This window comes from Heterodontus francisci, chromosome 43 (assembly GCF_036365525.1).
Source record: "Heterodontus francisci isolate sHetFra1 chromosome 43, sHetFra1.hap1, whole genome shotgun sequence".
NCBI lineage: Eukaryota > Metazoa > Chordata > Chondrichthyes > Heterodontiformes > Heterodontidae > Heterodontus > Heterodontus francisci.
The window spans coordinates 26,084,823-26,108,682 of record NC_090413.1 but is presented as its reverse complement, the minus strand read 5'-3'; the positions used below and the strand labels follow the sequence as shown (position 1 = coordinate 26,108,682).

At 46.0% G+C, this 23,860-nt stretch overlaps 1 protein-coding gene across 2 annotated transcripts in view; it reads left to right on the top strand.

Moving 5' to 3' along the window:
• Positions 1–933: 933 nt before the first annotated feature.
• LOC137355735 (proto-oncogene vav-like) overlaps positions 934–23,860 on the top strand; it is a 96,564-nt gene continuing 73,637 nt past the window's right edge. Inside the window, exon 1 of one of the 2 annotated variants that reach the window (XM_068021208.1) lies at positions 934–1,327. In XM_068021208.1, the coding sequence (XP_067877309.1) occupies positions 1,124–1,327 (204 nt within the window). In that variant the 5' untranslated portion in view covers positions 934–1,123. Of the gene's footprint in view, positions 1,328–4,149; positions 4,211–23,860 lie in introns of those variants that run through there. The other variant, XM_068021209.1, reaches the window with a different exon arrangement.

Below are 23,860 nucleotides of genomic sequence, written 5' to 3'. Positions count from 1 at the left end.
GCTCAGATGATTGACCTCCAACAACCACAGCCATCTTCCTTTGCGCTAGGTATGACTCCAACCAGCGGAGAGTTTTCCCCCTGATTCCCATTGACTTCAGTTTTGCTAGGGCTCCTTGATGCCATACTCGGTCAAATGCTGCCTTGATGTCAAGGGCAGTCACTCTCACCTCACCTCTTGAGTTCAGCTCTTTTGTCCATGTTTGAACCAAGGCTGTAATGAGGTCAGGAGCTGAGTAGCCCTGGTGGAACCCAAACTGAGCATCACTGAGCAGGTTATTGCTAAGCAAGTGCTGCTTTTTGGCACTATTGATGACACCTTCCATCACTTTACTGATGATTGAGAGTAGACTGATGGGGCGGTAATTGGCCGGGTTGGACCTGTCCTGCTTTTTGTGTACAGGACATGCCTGGGCAATTTTCCACACTGCAGGGTAGATGCCAGTGTTGTATCTACAATGTCTCGCCCCCTCGTGATTCAAATACCTTTGTCAACTCTCTTCTCAACCTTCTCTTCTTTAAAGAGAACAACCCCAGCTTAAAAAAAGACATAATTTTTTTACATCGCCTATGGCTTTTTCTCCTGGGTTTGCTCGCAGCAGTGTTCTGGAGATTAATCTTTAATTCCTGGAGACTCCAGGGCAATTCTGGAGAGTTGGCAACCCAATCAGAGTCACAGAGGGTGTTATTTGTTCTTTGGTTAAGGCTGTTTCAGTTCTGTGGGAGGGAGAAGTGAATGGGATGGTTCTGGGAAACTAAATTACATAGGAAGGCTTGAAGCCAAATAGAAACAGCCTCTTGTAATATAAATAGTTAGCCCGATACTGTTTCAAATGAATCAGCCTGGTTAGCTGCAAAGTTCTCTGGGACTTGAAGTCTAGCTCGTGTTGTATGGACTACGACTCCCAGAGTGCTTTAAGCTCTGTAAGTGAGGCTTTTATTAACAGCTTGAAAGAGGAAGGAGCCAGTGGTTTAGAAACAAGCTGCTCTCTGGAGGAAACAGTCAAGACGGGAAATGCAGTGAACAGGTGGCAGGGGCTTTTGTGTTTCAACTTAATTTTGTCCTGTTCTCTTTTTTCTGAAACTCGCACACTTTGTGGCTGATTGTGGGACAGTGTTGGGAGATGGAGCATTGGAGACAATGTGCCAACTGGCTGATTGACTGTAAAGTGTTGCCCCCTAATCACAGAGTGACTTGGGACAATGCTCAGGTCTGTGACTTAGCCTGGGCTCTGCGAGATGGCGTTCTCCTCTGTCAGCTTCTCAACAATCTCCGACCACACTCTATCAACCTTAAGGAGATCAACCTGCGACCTCAGATGTCTCAGGTAAGTGCAAATGTTTCTATCACCTCTCCTGTAGCCGTGTCCAGCCTGGTGAATATTGGTTAAGTAATAGTGAACATCAGTGAAATAGGTATTGAAATATTCTGCCTCACCTCACCCACCCACCCTCCCAAATGGCTCAGAGAGTTTGTCTCAATGAGTAGTTACGATCAGCAGAGTCCCGATTTCAGTCCCTGGTTTGCACTGAGATAACTGATCATAGGAACAAGCAGGGGCCATTCAGCCCCTCCAGCCTGTTCTGCCTTTCAGTTAGATCATGACTGCCTTTGTTCCGTAACCCTTCATACCCTTGCCCAACCAAAATTTATTCATCTTATTTTAGAAATTTTCAGTTGACCGCACCCCCCCCACCGCCTCAATATCTTTATGAAGGGAGAGAGTTGCAGATTCCCACTTCCCTCTGTATGAAGAAGTGCTTCCTGACATCTCCCTTGAACAGCCTGGCTCTAATTTTAAGGTTTTGCCCCCACCAGAGTAAACAGTTTCTCTCTATCTGCCCTGTCAAATCTTTTAGCCATCTTAAACACCTCAATTAGATCACCCCTTAATCAACTTTACTCAAGGGTACGCAAGCCTAATCTAACCAACCTGTGCTCATAACTTAACCCTTTGAGTGCCTGATTACAGCTGGGGGGTTGTTAGGAGTGCTCCAATTGACCTCAGTGCCATAGGGCTAAGGATAGAAAGACCAAATCGGATCTCATTGCCTGAGCTCTGCAGGTAGTCCACAAGTGAGATAGTTCACTCATCACTGTATGGTAAAAGCTGGCGTCCGTCCCGTAGGGTAGTGTGTGACTGAGGAAACTATAGCCCAACTGGAGTCAACGTTTTAGTCTGATTGAAATGGGGAGGGTAACGGGTGATTGTCCACTGACGTGATATTTTCTGTGATGTGATTTACCCCTTTTCTTTGTATGGACGGTCTGACTGACCGTGTCTGTAGCTTCCATTTCAATTCAGATAAGGTGAGGTGGGAGTGGGCCTGTGATCTCACTTAATCAGCTGCTTTATCCATCATTATGTTTCTCCAACGTCTGTCCCCACTGAAGATTTTATTTTTGTCTGACCTTCTCCCCATTTCTTCCCCCGAATGTCCTGACTATCTCCCCAAAATGGCCATTCTTCACGCGCAAGCCCAGACAGCAGGGTATTCCACTGCAGTAGCCATCACCAACGTGCCCTGTCCTGGTCTCGCATGTGCGCTTTCTGGACAAATATCAGAAGCAGCAACTCTGGTAGATTTCTCTTTTTAATTTTCCTGGCTTGGGGCAGTTGAGACTAATTATAGTTCCCCCCCCCCCCCGCCAGCCACTCCCTGACTGAGAACACAGACAAGAACAACTTGCATTTATATAGCGCCTTTAACAGAGTAAAACATCCCAAAGAGCTTTATGAGGGCGTAATCAAACAAAATTTGACACCGAGCCACATAGGAGGTTTTAAGGAGAGACTTAAAGGAGGAGAGAAAGTTGGAGAGGTTTAAGGAGGAATTCCAGAACTTAGGACCTATGTAGCTGAAGGCACTCCAATGATGCAGCGATTAAAATCAGGGATACTCATGAGGCCAGAATCGGATTAGGGATGGAGGGGATTACAGAGATAGGGAGGGGGCGAGGCCATGGAGGGATTTGAAAACGGGGATGAGGATTTAAAATTGAGGCGTTGCCGGACCAGGATCCAATGTGGCAAGTCAACAAGCACAGGGGCAATGGGTGCACGGGACTTGGAGCGAGTTAGGATATAGGTAGCAGAGGTTTGGTTGACTGGGGATTTGAAACTTGGACCCTGTGAATTGTGTGGCTTAATCAGGATTAGAAAAGTGTCTTCATTCTCCAGGCTATTGGAGGAGTTCACAGTAAGACTTGAGAAAAAAATTGAGTTGGGGGATAGCTGGATGGGAGAATTTAGTGAATCAAACCTTAATTGTCTTCTTAATATTCATCTGATAAGGTGACTGCTGACTGGGCTAAGAGCTTGTGTTAATGATTCCCCTTCCCTCATCCTACAACAGTTACAACTTCTGAATGATCTGACTCTCAGAAAAGGAGGGTTGATTACACACTGAGGTGATGGGACAGTTTGCTGGTACAACACACATTTACAGAGCCAAATGGACTTCACCAGAATGATGCCAAAGATGGGAAGCTATCATAAGCAGCGTCTTGAGATACTGGGGCTGATTGCAATGAAGCAGAGAAGGCTAAGAGGGGATTTCGTAGCATTTTCTTTAAATTACAAAAGGGCACTGTTGGAGTAAACGGGGGAAGACTCTGGTTGAGGAGAGAGAGACATTGTGTTTAATTTAACATTGTCACTAGGAGATTCAGGGGAGGTCAAGACCTATCCTTCTTTAAAGGAAAAATTGGATGACCTTTGAAGCTGTGGAGAGAGAGAGAGTGGAATTAGGCTGGTTTGCTTTAAGGCAGGAAATTAACAAGGCATAAGAATGCTAACTGCATGTTCATCTCTGCCTCTCAGCTGCTGTTTGTTACTTTGTCTTAGTGAGGCCAAGAGGTGTCTTGGCCAGGGAGTGAACATTTTGTGTAGAAGTCTCTCGGATAGCAGAACAAATGGTCAGTGCCACTACAACACCCACTGAGCGGCAGATAGAAAGCATAAACATCTGAACCAAACTATTTTATACTTAATAAAAGCCTAATTGTTCTGCTTACAAAACAGTATACTACTTCCTCATAGTCAAAGGCATTGTGTAACAGGGCTCTGAATCTCATTAAAACACAGGCAAGGCTTAAAGTACAGGACTCTGTATCTCATCATGCACAGGGCTTTGTCCCTTTCGAAGGGACAAAAGGGACCAAACTGCAAGACAGCAACACGGTTAAAAAGAGCGAATGTTAAAATGAGGTAAATAATTAGATGATTTAAGTCTTAGAAGTTGTTGACTGTAGGGATAATTGAAGATTGAGGGATTTGAGGAGTTCCCATAGTTTGGAATGAGTTTGAGTGAGAGATGGCATGACCAGTCTTAATTTCGATGCAACGAGGATGCAGAATGCCAAAGATGATGTCACACCAAATCCAACCCTAACACAGTTGTACTGAAGGAACTGTTGCTGTGTGACAATACTGGCATGTAATTCACACCTCAGTATTATCTGGTTTTGTATTCTGTCGTTTCATGGGAGTAAATGAATAACAACAATATCATTTGAATGTGTTTCCACAAACCACAATTTATGGTAGGTGGAGGAAGTGACATAGGGTGGTTAAATTCCTTCCTGGTCATGGATGGAAGAATATTGATTTGAAGATTGTTACAGACATGGAAATAACATCTGAACGACCAATGATTCCTGTAGAGATGATGTGGAATGTCATACATAATATGCATACAATACGCAAAGTATTTCCCCACTTTGATACTATGTGGACAGTGGCACGGTGTAGTGCAAGTGTCAGCTGTAGCTTAGTGGGTACCATTTTTGCCTCAGGGTCAGACGTTCATGGGCTCAAGTTCTACTGTAGAGATTTGAGCAAAAAATCCAGGCTGGCATTCCGAGTGCTGCACTGTCATACGTACAGTGTCACAAATGAGGTAGAACATAGAACAAAATACAGCACAGAGGCTATTCAGCCCATGGTGTCTGTCCCAGCCGAATAAGCTATCCACCCAAACTAATCCCACCTTCCAGCACCTGGTCTATAATCCCGCAGGTTACAACACCTTAGGTTCATGTCCAGGTACCTTTTAAAAAGAACTGAGGGTTTCTGCCTCCACCACTGATCCTGGCAGTGAATTCCAGACAGCCACCACCCTCTGGGTGAAAAAGTTTCTCCTCATGTCCCCTCTAATCCTTCTACCAATCACCTTAAATCTATGTCCCCTGGTAACAGACCTCCCCTGTCCACTCTATCTAGGCCCCTCATAATGTTGTACACCTCAATCAAGTCACCCCTCAGCCTCCTCAATTCCAGGGAAAACAACCTCAACCTATCCAATCATTCCTCATAGCTGCAACCCTCAAGCCCCGGCAACATTCTTGTAAATCTCCTCTGTACTCTCTCCAGAGCAATTATGTCCTTCCTGTAATGTGGTGACCAGAACTGTACGCAATACTCCAGCTGTGGCCTAACCAGCGTTTTATACAGTTCCAGCATTACATCCCCACTTTTGTACTCTATACCTCGGCCAATAAAGGAAAGCATTCCATATGCCTTCTTCACCACTCTATCCACCTGTCCCGCCACCTTCAGGGACCTGTGGACATGCACTCCAAGGTCTCTCACTTCTTCTACCCCTCTCAATATCCTCCCATTTATTGTATGTTCCCTCGCTTTATTTGCCCTCCCCAAATGCAATACCCCACACTTCTCTGGATTGAATTCCATTTGCCACTTTTCCGCCCACTCAACCAAACCATTGATATCATTCTGGAGTCCACGACTCTCCCCTTCACTATTAACTACACGGCCAATTTTTGTTGTCATCAGCAAATTTCCCAATCAGGCCTCCCACATTTAAGTCCAAATCATTAATATACACCACAAACAGCAAGCGACCCAACAAACTGAGACCCCATCTGCCCTTTCAGGTTCATGCAAAGGATGGCACAGCCCTGTTCGAAGAAGATCAGGGGAGCTCTCCCTGGAATCCTGGCCAATATTTAACCCTCAGCCAACAATTAAAATAGATTATCTGGTCATTGATTTCATTAATCTTTGTGGGAGCTTGCTGTGCCCAATTTGTTTCCTACGTTACAACAGTGACTACATGTCATTGGCTGTGATGTGCTTTGGGATGTCCTGGAATTATGAAGTGTTTGAAATAAATGCAAGCCCTTCTTTTCATTTTAAAATCTAGAGGTTGACTTACCAACAATTGGGGAAATGATAGATTTTAAAGATTTAAAAGAGTGATGCAGATCACCAATCCATTTAAACACACGGATGTGCGTTGGATTTCAGGAGGGTGAGGTGTACAAAACTTACATTTTTACAATTTCTAGATGCCCCACTGCATTTATCTCCCAACACAGCTCACCCTCTTCTCCATCTACGTGGGCAGAATGGTAGCATTCCGAACGGTTGCCAGCTTCTTGTGCTTTGGGTACTCTCGGCCTTGGCTGCTAGTGAAACATTGTCCTTTAGAGATAGGAAGAAAATACCACCTTGACCATCTCCCCATCCATTAGCCTGGCTCCTGTTGATGATTTAGGGTGCAGCAATGGAGTAGCCTCAGAGTTTGGCACCTTTACTTTTGCTGGGAAGAGTACAGTGAGGAGCGGATCAATGACAATGTTATGGAGGAGGTCTCCTGGTTACCCATACACTGCCTGAAGGATACTCTGTGAAGAAGAAAAGTCCTATAAGGGGGAACAATTCTCATCCTTGTTTTCAAACCTTTCCATGCCCTCGCCCCTCCCTATCTCTGGAATCTCCTCCAACCCCACAACCCACTGAAATAGAATCATAGAAAGAGGCCACTTGGGTCATTGTGTCTGCGCCGGCCAGAAAACGAGCCACCCAGCCTAATCCCACTTTCCAGCATTTGGTCTGTAGCCCTGCAGGTTACGGCACTTGAGATGCCTATCCAGACACCTTCTGCCTCTACTACCCCTACAGGCAGTGAGTTCCAGACCCCCACCACCCTCTGGGTGAAAAAAAACCTTTCCTCATCCCCTCTCTAATCTTTCTACCAATCACTTTAAATCTATGCCCCCTTTTGTCAGTGGCCTCTCTGCTAAGGCAAATAGGACCTTCCCATCCACTCTATCCAGGCCCCTCACAATTTGGTACAAATCAATCAAATCTCCTCTCAGTCTCCTCTGTTCCAAGGAGAACAATGCCAGCCCGTCCAATCTTTTCTCATAGCTACATTTTTCTAGTTCTTGCAACATCCTCGTAAATCTCTTCTGTGCCTTCTCTCGGCTCCTCCAATTCCGGCCTCTTGATCATCCCTAATTGTAATCATTCCACCATTGGCGGCCGTGCCTTCAGCTGCCTGGGGCCCTAAGCTCTGGAATTCCCTCCCTAAACCTCTCCACCTCTCTCTACTACTTTAAGATGTTCCTTAACACCTACCTCTTTCACCCAAGCTTTTGGTCACCTGTCATAATATCTTCTGATATGGCTCAGTGTCAAATTTTATTTGATTATGCACCTATGAAGTGCCTTTGGGACATTTTCCTAAGTTAAAGGCATCCTATAAATGCAAGTTGTTATTGTTTTCGCCAGCAAAATGCAGGAAGATCTTATGCTCCAGCTCTGGAGGGTTGGTAGAGCTCTAAGCAAATTTTGCTACGATATGTTTTGAGAGAAGGAGTTTGATACAACTTAAAATGGGACCTATTTGAGGATGGGGAAGGGGTACCTCAGGGCAATATATTTTTCCTCGGGCGATGGTTACCGTGTGATTACAGAAGTTGAACCTTGAACTGAAAGTGAAACAGAGAGGAGGTACAATACAGAACAGAGAGATACATCTTATTCTGTGCCACAATTGAGGAACTTCTGTATATTCCAACAACAACAACCAGGGACCCGGGTTCGATTCCGGGTACTGCCTGTGTGGAGTTTGCAAGTTCTCCCTGTGTCTGCGTGGGTTTTCTCCGGGTGCTCCGGTTTCCTCCCACATGCCAAAAGACTTGCAGGTTGATAGGTAAATTGGCCATTATAAATTGTCACTAGTATAGGTAGGTGGTAGGGAAATATAGGGACAGGTGGGGATGTTTGGTAGGATTAGTATAAATGGGTGGTTGATGTTCGGCATAGACTCGGTGGGCCGAAGGGCCTGTTTCAGTGCTGTATCTCTAATCTAATCTAAACAGTACATTTTGCTTGCATGAAAGACCATACCATAGTAATTTTTTTTTAAACGTTCAGAAACTGACATAATCAACTGTGATCTAATTGATCAGAGGCCGGAATAGGATGAAAGGATTGCAAAGTGTCAGGAGAGAAGATAGTATGAATCAAGAAATAATGGTCAGGTTTTAGGAGCCTGTAAAAGTGCTTGGCTTTTAGTAAAACTTAGGATGGAGGAAACAGAGGTGAGAAGGCCTGGGACATATCTCCAATTCTGGCCTCTGGTACATCCCCAATTTTCTTCGCTCCACCATTGCCTTCAGCTGTCTTGGCGCATATCTCAGGAATTCGCTCCCTAAACCTCTCCACCTCTCTCTCCTCCTTTTTAAGATGCTCCTTAAAAGCCTACCTCTGTGACCAAGATCTGTCCTAATAGCTCTTGCATAGCTCAGTGTCAAATTTTGTTTGATAACCGCTCCGGCACAGTGTCTGGGGACGTTTTATTATGTTAAAGGCACCTAACAAATGCAAGTTGTTGTTGTTGTAAGCTGGAGTAGGAAATGCTGTGATGATTTCAACACAGAAAACTTGGGGCATAGGAGGAATTATAAAGGAACGTTCTGAGGAGCAGTGACTATGGCATTAGTGGTAAGTCGGTCAGGCTTGAAACCTTACCACGGAGTGTAAGATGGTGCAAGTTGGAGATGAGATTAGATGCCATCTCGTATCCTGCCTGGAAGGTCGAGAGATAAAGTAGAGGAACCGCCCAAGAAACAGCAGCAGTGATGAAGTCTTGGATGGGCCTAGTCTTTACAGAGACTTAGCAGGAATGAATGAATGAGAGTGTCACGCTCTTAATGGTAATTTTCTAGGTGCAGATTTTATTCATTCAGTTCTAATTCCTCTGAGCAACATTCAAAGCCAAACCCAAAATAGGCCCTGAAAGGGAAACCTAGGGAATGGGGAAAATTGACCAGGTTTTCTCTTCCTGCGTGTTGCTGCCACCTTATGTTATCAGCTATGGTTCAGTGGGCAGTTGTGGGTTGAAGACCCATTACAGAAATTTGAGCTCACACATCTAGGCTGACACTCCCAGTGCAGTAATACTGTTCCTACTGGAAGCCATTTAGGTTGTCATTTGCCCACACGGTCATGCTCAATTGTGACAGGTGCCAATAATGACCGTGTTTTAGGTTAGCACATGGAGACTGGCCGCCCTGAGAGGAACTGAGAACAATTCGCACAATGCGGCATGAACCATCTCCTTCAAGGGGGTGGGGGGGGGGGGGGGGGGGGCAGGGAGCCGAGGCAAAGGTGCAATCTCACCAAAGTATGGGGTTTCTTAGCACATTAGAGTCAAGAAAAAAATCTGCCCTGTAACCTTTGCTGCAAGTCCTCCATTGCACCCTTGGTGTATGTTTTATCTCTGCTGCTGAAAAGGTAATTAAGGGCACATGACTTCCTGTGTGGTCTATAAAACCCCTTTCCCCCTAGACTTAGCCTATCCCTCCCCCATGTCGTGGGAACTTACATTAAGCCTGTTAAGAGCTAGCCTAGGCTCAGCAGTCAAACCACAGCTCTTGGGTCTAACCTTTTCTGCTGGCCAGTGACTCATTTTGGGCAAGCTACTAATAATGAGCCTCCGCTGCACATTGCATTGCGACCAACATTCTCCTCATAACAACTGAAGCACAGCTGACTAGGGCTGCATTTTAATAGCACAGCCTTAACCTGCCTGTGACAACAGGAACATAGGAATTACGAGATGAGATAAAACCAAGTTCACGTTCTACCATTCTGGTAGTCATATGATACAATGATGATGGAGTTATTAACTAATTACAGCGATTAATCTCAATCAATGATAAAGGAAGAGAATTGAAAAGCAGGGAAGTTATGTTAAACTTATATAAAACCTCGGTTAGGTCCTATCAAGGGTACTGATCTCCATATTACAACAAGGAGATAGATGCACTAGAGAAGTTTTAACAAGAATTTACAAGGATGACACCAAAACTCAGGTTATACCCTATCAGAAAAGACTGAATGGGCTGGGGCTCTATTCTTGAGAAGAGAAAACAGAGAGGTGATCTGATAGAGGTCTTTAAAACTATGAAGGGGCTTGGATAGGGTAAACGTAGAGAAGATGTTTCCACTTGTGGGGGAGTCCAAAACTGTGGGTCTTAATTATAAGACAGTCACTCATAAATCTAATAAGGAATTCACAGAAGAAATATCTTTAGTCAGAGAGTGGTTAGAATGTGGAACCTGCTACCATAAGGACTGGTTAAGGCAAATCGCATAGATACGTTTAAGGGGAAGCTGCATAAACACATAAGGGAGAAAGGAATAGAAGGATATGATGATGAAATGAAGTAGCGTGGGAGAAGGCTCATGTCGAGCATAAACACTGGATGACATGTTCCTGTGCTGTAAATCCAATCTAATGCTATATGTAATTAGTCTGCAACAGAACCAGAAATGACAGAGATGAAACCTCCGGTGGTGGAGAGCTTTGGGAACCAGATGTCCAAGGTCATCTTTTCCTCTAAAGCATGCTACACTCACTCCACATCATGTCTCAAATTACTCACATCGTGGACTTGGAAATGATGGGTCTTCCAGATGCTCTGGCTGTGGAAGCCGACACACGTACTGCTCTTGCTTCTTGGCCCATTACAGTACCTCACTTCACAACAGCAACTGGCATTTAGAAAACGCCTTGAACGTGGCAATCGGGGTAGTGCAAAATTGGAGGAGCACAGAGATCTTGGAGGGTTGTAATGTCGCAGGAGGTTACAGTGATAGGGAGGGGCAAGGCAAGGTGGGCTTCCATATCCTTTAATACCCTTCCCTAACAAAAGTCACAATTTTCAATGCAGCCACAGCTTTTGAGGAGAGATTTCCAGATTTCCACTCCCATTGCTGTGAAGAAGTGCTTCCTGACATCACCCCGAATGGCCTATCTCTAATTTTAAGGTTCTGCCCCCTTGTTCTGGACTCGTCTGACCAGAGGAAATAGTTTCTCTCTATCTACCATTCTGGAGCTGCTAAGAGATCACTGGTTGATCCCTGTCCAGATCCTCCAATCACCAAGGGATCAGCTACGATCTCTTGGGGACCCAGTCTCTCTGGTCAATCTTCCTTGAGGCTGGACACATGCAACAATGGCATGGAGACAATCGATTCCCCATCTTCACACTTCCGCATCTTCAGCGGGCAATTTACACGTGCCCTCCGCCTTCCCTCATACATCGCCTGTTCCAAGTGGGAACTTCCTGCCTATGTTGCAGGATACCCAGGAAACATGGGTCCAACTTGAAGTGGTTGGCATGAGTCTCCCCTTTAACATATCCCTCATGGAGCGTATGTCAGAGCAAGGTCAGTCCCACCCATTCACTTTGAACAATTCCTGAGATAGTCCGCCTGTATTAAATAAAACATTTGTAACACCAAAGAAATTGTCAGTTCCACTGCTCTGTTTGAAAGAAAGATTTGCATTTATATAGTGCCTTTCACAACCTTTTTACTGCCCATGAAGTACTTTTTGAAGTGCAGTCACTGTTGTAATGTGGGAAACACAGCAGCAAATTTGTGCACAGCAAGATTTATTGATGTTGGTTGAGGGATAAATACTGGCCAAGACACCTTCTCCAAAATAGTGCAGTGAGATCTTTTACATCCATCTGGGAGAGCAGAAGGGGCCTTGATTTAAAATCCTTAATGAAGGATGGCACCTCCGACAGTGCAGCACTCCCTCAGTACTGCACTGGGAATATCAGCCTAGATTGTGCGTTCAAGTCTCTGAACCCACAACCTTCTGACTCAGAGACAAGAGTGCTACCCACTGAACCAGGCTGATGCAGAATGCCTGACAACACTCCAGGTCTTAGAGATAGTTTGCAAGTTCTCAGTAATTAAATAAACTCTTTACTGTAAACACTGTTCCTTTTAAATGCAGCACAAAAACTTGTTTAATTCAAAACCTTCAGCCATACAGCTAAATAATTCAGTTCCACTTCCTCCATTTCGAGGGCTTCCTCGATCAACACCAGCATGTGTAGGGTTTTGTAGAATAGTCTACAGGCTTCTGCAAGAGATAGTGAGTGAACAAGGGGGCTAAGGGTTCTGCTGCAGCCTGATGACATGTCAAAGTGGAAAACTGGCTTCAAAAGAAGTTCGTAACTCAAAGAGTGCTCTGATTCTCGGCCTGTGATGTGTGAAACACATAGTTATGCAGACGTTAAGGCTGTTAATTCTAGTGCACGTTGGAGAAAGCAAAAACATAAGTAGAAAGAAAGGCTAATGGGAGACTATCCCATAGCCAACTGGAAAGGGAACAGACTCTTTGTTCGGTTGGATTTTCAAATCAAGGTCGGGTACCCGACGCTCGGATGAATTCCCGGTTCCAAACTTGTGCTCTCGCGAAATGATCTTTGAATGCTAATGCCCTTATTGGGCAGGAGGTGAGCTTGGCGCCCAATCAGAGACACCGAGCGCCTCCAGGAGGTGGGATCTGCTCACCTGGTGGCAGTGGCAAAGGCAGGTGGAAGCCATGTTGGGGCTTCCAGCTGCCTTGCCAAAGAGGGTCAGCAGCGTCCCTGGGGGTGGAAGTGCAGGCCAGATGACAGTCGATTGCTCGAACCGGCACAGGCAGGTCCAGGAAAGGTCAGCTTAAATTACATGGAGAACAAGTTTCTGATGTCCCTGCAGCGAATCCAGCAGCTCTGCACTAACCTGCACCAGACTGTTCGGGTTCACCGAATTAAAGTTTGAAAATCCTGATCGTGACTGTACAGGCCCCTTAGAACGGGCTCCTTAAGGAACTTAAGGGGCTGTTAATTGGCAGCGAGTGCGCTTCCCGTTCTCTTGCCCCCACCCTGCCAGTCCTTTGAAAATTCAGACTGTCCCAGAGGCGTCAGGATCCTAAGACGATCTCCGGGACCGCGATTTTGAAATCCTGTCTGCTCCGGGTCAGATCCCCACAGCCCTTTGAAAGTCCAGCCCTTTTGCTTCCCAATTGCATTAATCTGAGTCAAACAGCCTTTCTCCACCTCCAACAATCTCCAATGTTTTTTATAACTAATAAATGAAAGTGTTCAAAGAAAATTAAAATGATTTTAACACCCCTATGATTTTATTCCCGGGTTTTGCTGTCTGATTGTTCTTCAACACATTCCTACAGTCCCAGAGAGTGGCTGTGATTAGAACAAGGAAGGGGCTTTATGGCAAGAGACACTATCTTGAAGGCCACAGCAGTCGTTGAATGAAAACAGCCTTCAACTGCTTGCGTTTTCACTCACTGTTCTTGCTGCAGATGTCACACAGACTGAAAACCAGTCTCATTCCAGTCGCAGCTAAACCGACCCGAGTTCAGCTTCCTCCAACATCAGTGAAGCTTGCAGTTTCTAAACCGCCGATGCTTTCTGACCAGATTTGACAAGAAGAAATAACTAGAAAGGAAGAAAGGCTTGCATTTCTGTAGTGCCTTTCTCAACCTCAGAACATCCCAAAGTGCTTTACAGCCAATGGAGTGCTTTTGAAGTGTAGTCAGGCTTGTAATGCAGGAAGCGCGGCAGCCAATTTTGTGCACAGCAAGCTCCCACAAACAGCGATGCGGCCTGGGGCAGAATTTCTAGCCCCCGATGGAGGAGGGCACAGAGGCGGGTGGCCGAATCATCTAATTAAACGCCAATTGTCAGAGGTCAACTGGGCCTCCAGGTCTCCCCGGAGGCATCGGGGAACAAGGCAGCTGGCCTCCTGGGAGCAGACTGTGGGAAGGGGGCAGGGGGTGGGAGGGGGGGTCAGTGCTCCAAGCAAACTTAGAGACCCTTCCTGCCGGTCCTGCTACAGCTGCAGGCCACCCTGTGGAGGAGCTCCCTCCTCCCCCCTCCCCAGAATGGTGGCACCTCCATCTCGGGGCACCCCTTCCTCCGCTTACCCACAAAGGCATCCTGCTGCTGTTTCCAAGCTGGAGGGTCAGTGCCTCCTATTGGCATCTCCAGCTTTGACAGCCCGCCCATCAACCTTAATTGGACAGCAAGACCGCCCTCTGGCCACTAACCGGTCAATTCAGGAAAAATCACAGATGAGTGTTTCCCACACAATGCTGGCCTCTGACCCCCATTTGAGCCTGACAGTGGGGTCCTGAAGCCCGGGAGTGGAGGGGGGGGGAGGGGGCTGGGGAGGGAATGGGAATATCCAGCCCCTGTTTCAGTGATGTCGATTGACGGATAAATATTGAGTAGGGTCACTGGGGGGGAACTCCCCTGCTCTTCCTTGAAGTAGTGCCATGGGATCTTTCATATCCACCTGAGAGGGCCTCAGTTTAACTTCTCATCTGAAAGACAGCACTTCTGACAGTGCAGCACTCCCTCAGTACTGCACTGGGGATGTCAGTGCAGTTTTTGTGCTCAAGTTTTCTGGAGTAGGCCTTGAACCCATAACCTTCTCACTCAGAGGAGAGACCAAGCTACCAAGCTGAAACTTAAGTCGGTTCGAATGCCAAGGTAGATTGAGTAATGTTTCAGCTCCAATCCCACATTGCCTAGTGCTCTAGTCACTGCTAAAATATGCCTGTAATGTGCTTAGACTTGTGACTCACGAGGGACTTTCCCCATGGAACAGGTCTGATTTTCTGTACATACTGCAAAGGTTTAAGATGTAATTATTCATCTTTCAACCTGTCACAGTTAACATCAGAGTGATTTCTCATCATATCCCTTCACCAGTGCCTCGTTCCAGCACTTTATGGCTGATATTTGCAGCCACAAGAGGTTTCAACACAAACTACTTCCGCTTTACCTCCCCATGTCCTTTCTTTGTCTTGTATAATATTTGGTAATATTTTATTTTAGAAGCAGCAGTGGAAGTTGCAATGCTGAATAAATTCGGAGGGTAGCTGCCAGAGAAATCCGAGTAATCATCTAGTTTGACTGACTCTGATAATGTGAGGAAAGACATGAGGAGTTGTTTGTTTAAAATAAAGTCCTGTACATCTCCTTAGCCACCCAAGGGTCTCAATTGTATCTCTGCTGATCATAGTTTGGCTTCTCACACATTCTCAGGCTTCTGAATTCGCTCAGGCCATTGACCTGGCAATGCTATCAACATAAGGTTGCCAACTCTGGTTGGCTGTATTCCTGGAGCTTTCATCACATGACCAACTGCCTCCAATGTCTCCACCCCCACATTCCCACCATTGGTCACCTGACACATCCATCCTCGTGGTGCCTTGCCTTCCAACGGCCAATGGGAAAGCAAAAAGACTCGTAATTATCCAATTGGATGATTCTTGACTGTCAATCAAACAGCTTTATTCTCACCTCCAATATTTTTATAACTAATAAACAAAATTGTTCAAAGAAAATGAAAAGGCACGATTTTTTCAACGCCCCTATGATTTCTCTCCTGAGTCTGCTCACAGCAGTGTCTCGGAGATTAATCTTCAATCCCAGAGGGCACAGGCTAATCCTGGAGGGTTGGCAACCCTACATCAACACTGATTTTTCAAACAATAATATCCTGCACCGAAAATTAACTTGTGACTTTTAAGAAAGGTGCAAAAAGACAGTATCTGTTGACAATGCAGTGCTCCCTCAGTACTGCACTGGGAGTGTCAGCCAGGACTACAGGCGTAAGTTCTCTCTATCTCAGAGGCAATAGTATCACCAACTGAGGCAAGCTGTACTCAGATAAGAAGGACCCTTTCTGGCCAGCCACATGTGCAGAGCACCCGTATGTGTCAGTGAAGCAGATATCCAACTATTGGGGCATGCACAGCAGATCCCTGCAATCCCTTCGTGAACTCTGCGCTCGTCCAGTTCTGGGCTCTTGCACATCCCCAATTTTCATGGCTCCACCATTGGCGGCTGTGCCTTCAGCTGCCTGGGCCCCAAGCTCTGGAATTCCCTCCCTGCCTCTTTTTTATTCTTTAAGATGCTCCTTAAAACCTACCTCTTTTGACCAAGCTTTTGGCCATGTGTTCTGATATTTCCTTATGAGGCTCAGTCTCAAATTTTTGTCTCATAATGCTACAATGAAGTGCCTTGGGACTTTTTAAACTATGTTAAAGGTGCTATATAAATGCAAATTGTTGTTGTTGTAGTAGCTGGAAAGCAGTTAATAAGACAGATCCTTTATCGCTCCGGTGCTGTGCAATACCCTCTGGTCGGCAAGTATGGCCAAAACAATGTCATCAAATGCCAGGCATGATGTTGCCAACATACTCCCCTTACTGTAAACATGCCACAGGTCCGAATGCAGTCTGCTAAAGCGAGTTAATAATAAAACCAGCTATGTGCATAACCAATCATCAGATTAATATTTGATGTGTTAACAACTGCCCTATTCATTTCCTACACGGATTTGATTCCGCATAAAGGAGACCCTCATTGTTCTCCACTTACTGCATCCAGCGAAATCCATCTGCACTTATAAGAAGTTGTCGATGTCATGGTAAAGTGTCACTGTCTTGGGGAATTTGCAGATTGCTTCAAATCCTGAGGGATATGTTATTTTTAAAAAACCCTGCTGTGATCTTCAGCTTAATTTATCTTTCGTTAATGGAAGATGTAATCACATCGTCGTTGACATCCTGGCATTCCCTGTCATTCCCTCCTGGATAGGGTATTTGGCAAGACACCGAGTGCAATACATTTGAGAATGGGATGTCTTACCAGAAACAATGGTGGAAGTAGAATCCACAGCAGCTTTTAAAAGGGAAGTGGATAAATATTTGCAGTTAATTTAAAAGGGTAATGGGACGGTGGAATGACCTTTCAGGCATGATGGACCGAATGGCCTCCTGCTTTTTTTTAAATTATTCATTCATGGGATGTGGGCGACGCTGGCCAGGCCAGCATTTATTGCCCATCCCTAATAGCCCTTGAGAAGGTGGTGGTGAGCTGCCTTCTTGAACCACTGCAGTCCATTTGGGGAAGGTATATCCGCAGTGCTGTTAGGAAGGGAGTTCCAGGATTTTGACCCAGCGACAGTGAAGGAACGGCGATATAGTTCCAAGTCAGGATGGTGTGTGACTTGGAGGGGAACTTGCAGGTGGTGGTATTCCCATGTATCTGCTACTCTTGTCCTTCTAGTTGGTAGCGGTCGCGGGTTTGGAAGGTGCTGTCTAAGGAGCCTTGGTGCATTGCTGCAGTGCATCTTGTAGATGGTACACACTGCTGCCACTGTGCGTCGGTGGTGGACGGAGTGAATGGTTGTAGATGGGGTGCCAATCAAGCAGGCTGCTTTGTCCTGGGTGGTGTCGAGCTTCTTGAGTGTTGCTGGAGCTGCACCCATCCAGGCAAGTGGAGAGTATTCCATCACACTCCTGACTTGTGCCTTGTAGATGGTGGACAGGCTTTGGGGAGTCAGGAGGTGAGTTACTTTCCTCAGGATTCCAAGCCTCTGACCTGCTCTTGTAGCCATGGTATTTATATGGTGACGGCAGTTCAGTTTCTGGTCAATAGTAACCCCTAGGATGTTGATAGTGGGGGATTCAGCGATGGTAATGCCATTGAATGTCATGGGGAGATGGTTAGATTCTCTCTTGTTGGAGATGGTCATTGCCTGGCACTTGTGGGGCACGAATGTTACTTGCCACTTATCAGCCCAAGCCTGGATATTGTCCAGGTCTTGCTGCATTTCTACACGGACTGCTTCAGTACCTGAGGAGTCACGAGTGGTGCTGAACATTGTGCAATCATCAGCGAACATCCCCACTTCTGACCTTATGATTGAAGGAAGGTCATTGATGAAGCAGCTGAAGATGGTTGGGGCCTAGGACACTACCCTGAGGAATTCCTGCAGTGATGTCCTGGAGCTCAGATGATTGACCTCCAACAACCACAACCATCTTCCTTTTCACTAGGTATGACTCCAGCCAGCGGAGGGTTTTCCCCCTGATTCCCATTGACCTCAGTTTTGCTAGGGCTCCTTGATGCCATACTCGGTCAAATGCTGCCTTGATGTCAAGGGCAGTCACTCTCACCTCACCTCTTGAGTTCAGCTCTTTTGTCCATGTTTGAACCAAGGCTGTAATGAGGTCAGGAGCTGAGTAGCCCTGGCAGAACCCAAAGTGAGCGTCACTGAGCAGGTTATTGCTAAGCAAGTGCTGCTTGATGGCACTGTTGATGACACCTTCCATCACTTTACTGATGATTGAGAGTAGACTGATGGGGCGGTAATTGGCCGGGTTGGACCTGTCCTGCTTTTTGTGTACAGGACATACCTGGGCAATTTTCCACATTGCAGGGTAGATGCCAGTGTTGTAGCTGTACTGGAACAGCTTGGCTAGGGGTGCGGCAGGTTCTGGAGCACAGGTCTTCAGTACTATTGCTGGAATATTGTCAGGGCCCATAGCTTTTGCAGTGTCCAGTGCCTTCAGTTGTTTCTTGGTAACACGCGGAGTGAATCGAATTGGCTGAAGTCTGGCATCCGTGATGATGGGGACTTCAGGAGGAGGCCGAGATGGATCATCAACTCAGCACTTCTGGCTGAAGATTGTTGCAAATGCTTCAGCCTTATCTTTCGCACTGATGTGCTGGGCTCCCCCATCATTGAGGATGGGGATATTTGTGGAGCCACCTCCTCCAGTTAGTTGTTTAATTGTCCACCACCATTCACGGCTAGATGTGACAGGACTGCAGAGCTTAGATCTGATCCGTTGGTTATGGGATCGCTTAGCTCTGTCTATCGCATGCTGCTTACGCAGTTTGGCATGCAGATAGTCCTGTGTTGTAGCTTCACCAGGTTGACACCTCATTTTGAGGTATGCCTGGTGCTGCTCCGGGCATGCCCTCCTGCACTCTTCATTGAACCAGGGTTGGTCTCCTGGCTTGATGGTAATGGTAGAGTGGGGGATATGCCGGGCCATGAAGTTACAGCTTGTGGTTGAGTACAATTCTGCTGCTGCTGATGGCCCACAGCGCCTCATGGATACCCAGTTTTGCATTGCTAGATCTGTTCGAAATCTAACCCATTTAGCACGGTGATAGTGCCACACAACATGATGGACGGTATCCTCAATGTGAAGGCGGGACTTCGTCTCCACAAGGCCTGTGCAATGGTCACTCCTACTAATACAGTCAGGGACAGAAGTATCTGCGGCAGGCGAATTGGTGAGGACGAGGTCAAGTATGTTTTTCCCTCGTGTTGGTTCCCCCACCACCTGCCGCAGACCCAGTCTAGCAGCTATGTCCTTTAGGACTCGGCCAGCTCGGTCAGTAGTGGTGCTACTGAGCCACTCTTGGTGATGGACATTGAAGTCCCCCATCCAGAGTACATTCTGTGCCCTTGCCACCCTCAGTGCTTCCTCCAAGTGGTGTTCAACATGGTGGAGTACTGAGTCATCAGCTGAGGGAGGGCAATAGGTGGTAATCAGTCGGAGGTTACCTTGCCCATGTTTGACCTGATGCCATGAGACTTCATGGGGTCCGGAGTCGATGTTGAGGACTGCCAGGGCAACTCCCTCCCTACTGTAGACCACTGTGCCACTTCCTCTGCTGGGTCTGTCCTGCCGGTGGGACAGGATATACCCAGGGATAGTGATTGCAGTATCTGGGACATTGTCTGTAAGGTTTGATTCCGTGAGTATGACTATGTCAGGCAGTTGCTTGACTAGTCTGTGGGACAGCTCTCCCAACTTTGACACAAGCCCCCAGATGTTAGTAAGGAGGACTTTGCAGGGTCAACAGGGCTGGTTTTGCCATTGTTGTTTCCGGTGCCTAGGTCGATGCCGGGTGGTCCGTCCGGTTTCATTCCTTTTTTTTATTAACTTCGTAGCGGTTCGGTACAACTGAGTGGCTTGCAAGGCCATTTCAGAGGGCATGTAAGAGTTAACCACATTGCTGTGGGTCTGGAGTCACATGTAGGCCAGACCAGGTAAGGACAGCAGATTTCCTTCCCGAAAGGGCATTAGTGAACCAGATGGGTTTTTACAACAATCGACAATGGTTTCATGGCCATCATTAGACTAGCTTTTAATTCCAGATTTATTAATTAAAATCAAATTCCACCTTCTGCTGTGGTGGGATTCGAACCCATGTCCCCAGAGAAATACCCTGGGTCTCTGGGTTACTAGTCCAGTGATAATACCAGTACACCACCGCCTACCCTTTCCTGCTGTGCTGGAAAATCCCACCCTTTTGGGTGGATGTAAAAGATCCCATGGTACTGTTTCGAAGAGCAGGGGAGTTCTCCCCGGTGTCCTGGCCAATATTTATCCCTCAACCAACATCACTAAAGCCGATTATCTGGTCGTAATTATGTTGCTGTTTGTGAGATCATGCTGTGCGCCATCTGGCTGCTGCATTTCCTGCATTACAACAGTGACTACACTTCAAAAGTGCTTCTTTGGCTGTGAAGCGCTGTGGGGCATCCTGAGATTGTGAAAGGCCGCTATATAAATGCAATTCTTTATCGACTATGGAAGCCCTAACAAAACAGGCTGAGTGGGGAGTTCGAGCCCAAAATGGCCAGGGGCACCTGTGGCAGCTATTTAGGTTGTTGCTATGTCTCCGCTGTTGCCAGTGGCAATTGTGAGAAAGACACTGGTTCCAATGCCCACCTGTTTTTCTATTGGTGCCGAGATGAGGGGTGAGGGGCAGTGATGCTCTTTGAGGCACCAATGAAAACCCAGCTCTTTCGGCAGTGAGCACGGGTTCCAGTGCAGGCAGCTAGTGGTGAAGGAACCTGTGCCTGAGTGGGATTGCATGAATGTGAAGCAACTTGCTTCGATATAGGCCGTGCAGTGAGACCAGCTCCCTGCGTAGCTGACACACACAGGAACTGGGGAGATCTTGGGGCTGCTATTGTGGTTGTGCAACCGGCTGGGATGAGCACATCCAGCAAAGCTGCACACAGGCCCTGTACACAGAACAAGGCTGTGTAAATCCAAAACCACTACGACCTTTAGCTGTGGCAAAGCTTTAGGTTCCTGAGCAGAATGCTGCAGTGTACTGTCACTGAAGCCAACACAGCTTGAACCGAGTTGTGGTTCTCCCATTTCCCCAAATCTCAATGGTCGAAGACACTCCCTGTTGGCCTTCTTTGAATTAATTCAAATAGCCCCAATTTCCAGAGACCCAATGACTACAGTGTAGCCTTTTGCTTCAAATGGGAATGTCTTTGTTTGTTTTAAATGGCGTCAGCTTCATTTCCTGTCCATTCGCTTCAGGTCTTTGAAAGTGTTCTTAACCCTAGTTAGGACTGAATTATGACTGTGTGGCCTTTGGTCCAAGATCCAATCTAAGACTGACCCAATACGGTTACTGCCCATCTGCTTTTAGACTGAATAATCTGTTCTTCGAATACTAAAACCTAACAAACCTCTGAAATCTCTACTCTCCTCCAATTCTGGCCTAATTTATATTCATTCCTGACATTTTTTTCCCTCCGCCAGTGCCTTCAGCTGCCGAAGCCCTAAATTCTGGAACTTTCTCCTTAAATCTCTCTGCCTCCCTCTCCTCCTTTTAAGATGCTTCTTAAAACCCAGCTCTTTGACCAAGCTTTTGGTCACCTGCCCTAATATCGTCTCACGTGACTCAGTGCCAAATTTTGCTTGATAACATTCCTGTGAAGAGGCTTGGGACATTTTACTGTTAGCTGACTGCTTCAAGGAAGAAAAGGAAGACTTGCATTTCTATAGCACCTTTCACAACCTCAGGACGCCCCAAAGCGCTTTGCAGCCAATGAAGTACTTTTGAAGTTTAGTCAGCTGTGGCTCAGTGGGTAGCACTCTTGCCTCTGATTCAGAAGGTCACGTGGTCAATACCCATTCTGGAGACCTGAACACAAAATCTTGGTCGACACTCCCCGTGCAGTACTGGGGGAGGTGCAGTACTGTGGGAGGTGCAACAGTGTCAGAGGCGCTGCCTTTCAGATCAGGCTTTCAGCTGAGGCATTGTCTGCCCTTTCAGATGGATGTTAAAGATCCCACTGCACTACTCCAAAGAAAATCTGCAGAGTTCTGCTCAGTGTCCTGGCCAATATCAATCCTTCAACCAATGCCACTAATAAACATTAGCTAGAATGTCATTAGTAACATTATAGTTAATCCACAAGGCTATTCAATAACAGCAACCCCTTTCAAACTTCATAGCTGGAATTTGCATAGATGTAAGGAACTGATTAACAGCAACAGGCTGGAGGGAGTTTCCCCCACAGCACTGCTACATTTTGCATTGTAGGAAGCAGCAGCTGATAGTTATATAGCACACATGCTATAAACAAGGAATGTCTGATGTTAAGAAATATCACCGGCTGTTCTGGAACCCCCATGGTTAACCATTGGCACTGCCATAGTCTTCTTCTTTGGCCTCCTTATCTCGAGAGACAATGGGTAAGCGCCTGGAGGTGGTCAGTGGTGTGTGGAGCAGCGCCTGGAGTGGCTATAAAGGCCAATTCTAGAGTGACAGGCTCTTCCACAGGTGCTGCAGAAAAATTTGTTTGTCGGGGCTGTTACACAGTTGGCTCTCTCCTTGCGCCACTTTTTTTTCCTTCTAACCTATCCGTTCCCCTTAATATCTTGAAAACTTCAGTCAAATCATTCCTTAACCTTCTAAATTTCAGGAATACAATCCTAGTTTGTGTAATCTCTCCTTGTAATTGAATTCTTGAGTTCAGATATCATTCTGGTAAATCTGCACTGCACTCCTTCCAAGAACAATATATTCTTACTAAGGTGTGGTGCCCAGAACTGCTGCCAGTAACTCCAGGTGTGGTCTAACCAGGGCTTTGTATAGCAGAAGCATAATTTCTACCTCCTGTATTCTAGTCCTGTAGATATAAATACCAGAATTCCATTAGCCTTTTTAATTATTTTCTCTACTTGTTCACAACATTTGAATGATCCACATACCTGGACCCCCAAATCACTTCGGATGACCTCACATTTACCTACATTTGCCACAGTTTTGCCCATTCACTTGATCTATCGATATGTTTGTAGTTTTACGCTTCGATCTACACTGCTTTCAATACTACCTACCTTTTAGTCATTGGCAGATTTGGATATGTGGCTTTCTATTCCGTCATCTAAGCCGTTAAATGAATACAGTGAATAGTTGAGGCCCCAACACAGATCCTTGCAGGACACTACTAGTCACATCCTAACAATTACAGTGCTTGCCCATTATCCCTGCTCTTTGTCTCTTGCCACTCAGCCAATTTCCTAACCACGTCAATAATTTGCCTTCAATTCCACGGGATTCAATTTTAACTAACTGAATCTTATAAGGAACTTTATCAAATGTCTTCTGAAAATCCATATAAATAACATTCATAGATATCCATCTGTCTGCTACTATACCTTTTCAAAAACTTCAATCAGATTCATTAGCCTGACCTACCCTTTATAAATCTATCCTGGATCTCCCTGAGCAGCTGAAAATTTTCAAGGTGTTCAGTCACTTTATCCTTAATTATAGATTCTTGTAATTTCCTGACAACAGATATTCATTTAACTGGTCAATACTTCCCTGGTTTTCCTCTCTCACCTTTCTTTAAATAATGGAGTGACACACACAACTTTCCAATCTGAAGGAACAGTTTCGAAATCGAGGGGACTTTGCAAGATTATAGTCGGAGCAGTTGCAATATTCTCACCTACTTCCTTTAAAACTCTGGGATGGAGACCATCTGGTTCTGGGGACTTGTCATTCTTTAGTGCCATTACTTTCTTCATAGCTGTTATTTTATGTTAATTTTGGTAAGTCTCTAAACCTGATTCAATATTAGTTTCCTTGGGAT